Here is a 6,133-nt window from a genome sequence, read left to right as displayed (position 1 = left end):
CCTGTGAGAAGAGCTGTTCCAGATGGCGTGTGAAGTTCTCTGGGAAAAGTCCTTTAGAACTCTTTGCATCTCTGTACTGAAGCCACTCAGATTCCTTACTGCCTGCCAACCAGCCAGCCTCCTGAAAGAAAAAAGACAGAGCACCTTCAGTCTCAGGCCTCTCCCATTCCTTCCTACACACCCCAGGCCCGGAGAAGTGTTGGATCATATGGCTAAAAGAAGTGGTGATTTGGTTAAATAGTGCACTCTGATTTGGCACAGATTGTTTTCTCTGTTCTGCCAGACCGTGGTCTTGTGAGACTGACTGTGAGCACATTATGTGGCCTTTATCCACCCAACCTCCAGCTGAACTGAAAATTGGACAATCAGCCTCTGCAGTCACCCAGTGTTACAGCAAATCTGCATTTGTGCAAATGCATGTTGGAGATGTTTTCAAAGTTCTCACAGTAATATTGGGATACTTACACAGTAAGAGCATAGAGTGTGCTGGAATCATTACAGAATGCCACAGCTGAGGGGAAAAAAGGCAATCTTTTTCTCTGATTATTTTTTTCCGAGTGTTCTTTTCTCTCATTCCCATATTGACAGTCAGAAGAAATTACAGTTCTTGTTTTCTCTGCCATCGTAATTTCTAGAAACTAAAAGTCAGTTGATATTCAACTACCTCTTTCAGAAATTCCTGGAAACTTCAGCCTAAGCCAGATCTTGGCATGCAATACTGCAATCCAAATCCTCAGCAGCACAATCGCTCAAAAGGAAGATTTCTTATTGGTTCTCTTAAGTGCCATCCATTTTACCTGGAATAAATAAAATCCATTCAGTATTTTTTGCAGTGATCAGCCTACTTCCATCTCACCAAATGACTGACTCTGTGCTTTGTTCCTTTTAAGAACAGGACTCAGAGTAAAGTGATGATTAACAGGGAGTTTCTAATGCTGATTCATTACAGAAAGTACAAACAGAGATGGAGTAACTGGCAGCACGTTCCTGAAGCTCATGTTTTGGAAAACCTGAGAACTGAAGTCCTCTGCCATGCACAGAGTGGATTCTACTAAGGACTGAAGTTTTAATGGATAATAACTTCAACTCAATAATTATGGAAAAAAATTGAAGTCACTGGTGGGATTGGTTGGCTTTGAACAGGGAGCACAGGCTGACAGCACTAGCTATGTCAGAATGATGGATTTAGACAGATCAATTTTGCAGGAGAAAAAAGAACCAAGACAAAACACTCTCTGTAAATCAACAAAGTTTTATGGTGATGTTAAACACCGTAAGGGCAAATATGCACTAAGTAACAAAGATACGAGCAGAACGATCTCAGAAACATGAATACATGGAGCTTCATTTTCTCCATTACTGCACACAATTTACTCCAATTAATGCTAATGGGACTTGGATGCACACCACAAGAGAAAAGAAATTAATGGATTCACCAACTGAAGGTTATATATATTTAATACAGAACATTATAGGAAAAAGTAACTGAAGACAACCTATTTTTATATCCTTAGAGTGGTGTTCTGCAAACACTGACAATCAAATCAGTTGAACAGCCCAAGAGGCACGGCGCAGCACAGTTTGAGTAAGGATAAGAGAATCTGTCCCTACAAAAGTAATGAAGTGTCCTAGTGAAAAGGAAAATAAAATTAATCTTTTGTTCAGAAACAATAATAAAAAAGAATCAAAAACCAAAACAATGACTTGTCTCTTGTATTAAGAGAGAGTTCAGCTTAGATAATGAACAGTCTCTGGCTCTCCAGATACGCACTAGACAGTCTTTGGGCATCTTTTAAGAAATGTTCTTCATTCAGAGCAGAGCACTGGCTATCTCCCTGCGCAGGATCCAGACCCCAACCTCCCAGCCCCCAGTTCAGTGGGATACTTTTCATCAACACTTTCTGCCCCTACAGCCACGAAGTGATTGTACAAGATGGGCTTCTCTTAAAGAAGTAGTCAAAAATTAATTCACTTGGCTGCAAATCAATATAACACGTGGAGTTCAATTGTTTAAAAATTAACCTGAAACACGCTGTTAAAACAAAATAAAATATCTTACATGACATGGAACTGTGGGGTTCTTGCATCAAAGTGATGGCTGGTGCAGTTCAAGAGCACTGCTGTGTGAGGCTCAGGTTCCAAGAGGCACGCAGAACATTAGGGACACCTCTGTGCCATTGAGCTGCAGGACAGAACTGTTTGTGCGTGGTCTCAGTGCTCTCTCGGGGCAAATGCACGTTTCCCCAGATCTCCATGTAAAACTCTGAACATGTGGGGAACATACAATCAGTTCTGACCCAGTGTTACAACAAAAAGACAGCAACAGGATGCACAATCTGTAAGCCATCTTCTGTATTAAGCCTACATATGTATATAAGCCTGTATAAAATTCACTGCAAGGTAACATATAAGTGCCCTGGAAAAACGTACTGAAGTTGGATCCTGTTGGTAGCACACACCTGGGACTCTAGCTTAGTTAACCGTGCTGTTTGGTCACAAATGAAACCAAGTGAAAGGACAAAATAAGAATGTTGGTGTTCTCTAACAGTAAAGACGTTTTGAATCAACATTTCAAATTAAGTATAAACAGCGAGAAGAAAACTGAGACAAAGGGAAACATTAGCAACAGAAATAAATAACCATGTTGTTACCTGAGCAGCTGTGGTCTCAGAAGGAATTACTAGCACAATATCCCCATGTTTTAAATTAAGCTCAGCACTGTTAGCTGCCGCAAAATCATGCAGAACTTCAACCTGAAGGAAATACCAAATATGCAGAAATGATCAAAACAGAGACATTGTGAAAAAAGAACAATGTGCTCTTTCACTTCTTTCTTTATGGAAATATATGGCCAGAGAGACGTACATTCAAGCTGTTAATGTTCACATCAGAGTTTCTATGTATAGTTTATGAAACAGGTAAAGCTTCAGTAAATCTTCCCGAAACTCCTGAAAGAAACCAAACATCCTCTCCCAAGGTTGCAGAATCCCACAAGTGCTGCCTCTTGGACAAGTCCTGTTACATCATTCCTACCGTGCAAGGAACTTCTTTCATTTCCCACTATCATTACCAGACCTGAGGAGAGGGATGGCAGGATTTTGCTGATAAGCTTGGAAAAGAATCACAGGAAAGGTTACTTCAGACCCTTACTTACGCTGTCTGCTAGATACCATTATTGGTGTAAACACCCCTGGAAATCAGAGCGAGAGGTACAGCACCAGTTTCAATACAAGATACAAGAAGTTAATAATGGGAACCATAGCTCCTGTTTGTCCTGGAAAGAACTCCCACTTACTGGCAGATAGGAATGCCAAAAATATCTCTCTTTCCAAGAGGGGGTTATTAAAACATTTGTGGGGTTAGTACACTGTCGTGAGCAGACCATTTCGACTGAATAGCTCTTCCTCCTTAAGACAGATACTATCCCAGTTTTCTCAAAGGCACAGACAGTTCCGTGGTAACTCTGCAATACTGAAATAATGCAGCACTGAGAGCCAGATGGCAGTCATATATTCTGCTGCTTCTTATTTACGTTTGACTCAAGGAAACGTGACAAAAAAACAAAAGATGAACTGTGGCAGCACGTCTGCATCAAAACTGCACAATCCTGGTCACTCCAACCTTAATGCTATTCTCACTGTTTGCTGAAAATCTTGACCAATGAAATTGGATCAGAAAGAATGGCATATTTATGGAGTGCTATGGGACTGATTAGTCTGAAGAATGCAAATTATAGTAGGAAGCATATGAAGTTCATCTATCCTCAAGGAGCGTTTCTCCTGCTTGCTGATTCTGAAGTGAAAAGAACCTTGTGAACCAGGAATCTCTGTGGGTCTTACCAGCCAAGGAGAGAATTTCCCTCAAGCTTCATTACACTTTTCTGTCTGAATACCATAACAGTTTGTAAGTATAGTAATACTAAGGACAGAAAATGATACTTCATTGCAGTGAATTGTTGAAGTCCCATAGATTTCAATAGGGCTGGAACTTCCTCTACGGATTCTCAGGCCAGAAAAATGCCTTTTTGTTGTTGTTAGCAAACGATCGAATAATACTGCTGACTAAATCGCTGGCAATGGAATTTTACTTAAAAGATTCACTGTCAGTACTGGTTTGGTGAGATGAAAGGAGAACTTTAATGATTCTCACAGCTACGAAGGGATATAACCAACAAAATCCAAGTGCAGAAAATAGATTTCTCCACATTCATGTATGGAGAAAAAACACAACCAAAGGTGGGTGAGTGCATGCGCATGCAAGCACGTGGCTGTGAAACTGGGCTCCTTTGGCCTCATAATGGCTCGACTGTCAACACATCCACAGAAGCTAGATCTGAAAAGATGCCTAAAAGAAAAACAAACAAGCAGACCTTAAAGAGAAAGGCCGGTGCCATGTCAGAAGCTGTGTCTCCTGCTGACGCAGGCTGACCTTGAGAAGGCGCAGTCTGGATTTCTTCAGCTGGTTTCTGCTCACTTCCAACTTGGGAGGTTTCACTGTCAGTGCCCTGAGTGCCCATCTCTGCTGCAGTATCTTTGGACTCACTCATGATGACATCATGTTCTTCTCCTTCCCCTTCGGTGTTCGATGCTGCCTCTATCACAGCTGAAGGGATGCTGCTGACCTTTTCCTAGAAAAAGAAATAAAATACAACAAAGGCATCACGAGAGTATTTAGTACTTTATTTCAAGTTGAAAAACATGTTTCTTTACTTCTGCCGAAGGTGGGATTCTTACATCAAGACAGAGAACAATAATTGTGCAGAAAAGTAAAAGTTCTAAGAGCTTAGAGGAACACAAGGTGCAAAAGCAGAAGTGACCTGGACCTCTTTCAGGGCTGTCCCAGAGTCCAGGTGTGAAATCCATCATACACCAGAGCACCTTCAGGTCTGAGGGAGGTTGTTGCCAAGGGCCATGGGACACATTACTGTACAGGACTTACTATGGGATGTTTAAGGGAGAAACCAAAAGCAGTGGGTGGATTGAGGTGATCTGGGGAGGAACAAGTGTGGGACAACAAAGGCACAGCTAACAGGATAAATGGGCTGGTTGCATGTAAGCAGTGGATGGTTCAAATGTTATCTGGCCATGCCCTGCACCTGATGAGTGTGGTCTGTCCTATCTTCTCATTAAGTTGCTTGCTAACTCTTCTCCAGGGTGAGGGCTGTCCATTGTCTTGCCCATGTATGCACCAGGGTCAGATCATGGACTGGAGGGCCTGTGTGCCCATCTGCCAGCTGCATGAGAGATCCAGGTGCCAGCCACTGGAGACACTCAGCTGAGCGGACTTGAGTGACATCAGCACGTATGTAAGAATATATACATTCTCACGAGTAGATCTCTACCCTGCTCAGCCAGAGGTGAACGTGATGAGGCTTCTGGTAATGCTTGTGTTTGTGTGAGTACCCCGCGTGTCTGTCTACGATTTCCATGGCTGTCTGTGCATGTTCCAATATCGTGTCTGTGTGTGCTCTGTGTGTGCATCGACTGAGAATACACGCTCATCCTCGCTGCTCGTTGTACCCTGGGGCGTGGAGCTGCATCAGCCTTGCCTGCGCTGGGAGCTGCTGGATCTGGCTGGATTCCCTACTGCTCCCCCACGCAACAACAGGAGGTACCTGAGAAACACCAACCTCCTTTTCTTCTCCCTGAGGTTTGTTGCCTTCAGCAGCAGCCTCCTGTGCAGTGGGAGCAGCACCTCACCAGCTCTGCTGCCACCACCTCGCCGTCTTCCCACTGCCACTGCCCCATCCGCAGCAGTCACCGCCTGCAGAACAAAAGGAGAAACCTTTCAGGACATGAGCTGTGAATACCAGCTGGAGATTTCCTGTGCTCTGCGATCTCCTTAGGTGCTGCCGGCCCCTGGCTTCGGTTTCACTGGGGTTTCTCCTGACCCAAGGGGGAAAGCAGCACTGCAGGCTGCCATCCTATACCTGAAGCACCATGTGGGGAGCACAGGGGTAGGCTTGCACAACAAAGCTGATTTACAGGCAGGAGAGGGACATTTACAAAACCTCCCTGCGAACATGCAGTAGAGTTTCAGATGGGTATTGCTAGTGTAGGAGAAATTTCTCAAAGCTCCTGTGTTTTTCACTCTCTTCTTTCTCACGCATATACAACGGCCTCCTCCCACTGCT

The 6,133-nt window shown here is 43.6% G+C and overlaps 1 protein-coding gene across 13 annotated transcripts in view; it reads right to left on the bottom strand.

Moving 5' to 3' along the window:
- Positions 1–6: 6 nt before the first annotated feature.
- The window catches only part of LOC104910496 (amphiphysin-like), a 25,803-nt gene continuing 19,676 nt past the window's right edge, over positions 7–6,133 (bottom strand). For 4 of the 13 annotated variants that reach the window (XR_004159423.1, XR_004159424.1, XR_004159427.1 and 1 more), the window contains 6 exons: positions 5,615–5,763; positions 4,370–4,627; positions 2,652–2,753; positions 2,060–2,263; positions 466–797; positions 7–121 (listed from right to left, as the gene is read on the bottom strand). Coding sequence is in view for 2 of the 13 variants with exons in the window: in XM_031552993.1 (XP_031408853.1) it covers positions 2,132–2,263; positions 2,652–2,753; positions 4,370–4,627 (492 nt within the window). In the remaining 11 variants the exon portion in view is untranslated. Of the gene's footprint in view, positions 122–465; positions 798–1,496; positions 1,629–2,059; positions 2,264–2,651; positions 2,754–2,865; positions 3,076–4,369; positions 4,628–5,614; positions 5,764–6,133 lie in introns of all 13 variants that reach the window. The other 9 variants (XR_004159428.1, XM_031552993.1, XR_004159422.1 and 6 more) reach the window with 8 other exon arrangements.

This window comes from Meleagris gallopavo, chromosome 4 (assembly GCF_000146605.3).
Source record: "Meleagris gallopavo isolate NT-WF06-2002-E0010 breed Aviagen turkey brand Nicholas breeding stock chromosome 4, Turkey_5.1, whole genome shotgun sequence".
NCBI classification, from domain to species: Eukaryota; Metazoa; Chordata; class Aves; order Galliformes; family Phasianidae; genus Meleagris; species Meleagris gallopavo.
Note: the sequence above shows the minus strand (reverse complement) of the source record. Positions and strands in the feature narration are given on the sequence as shown.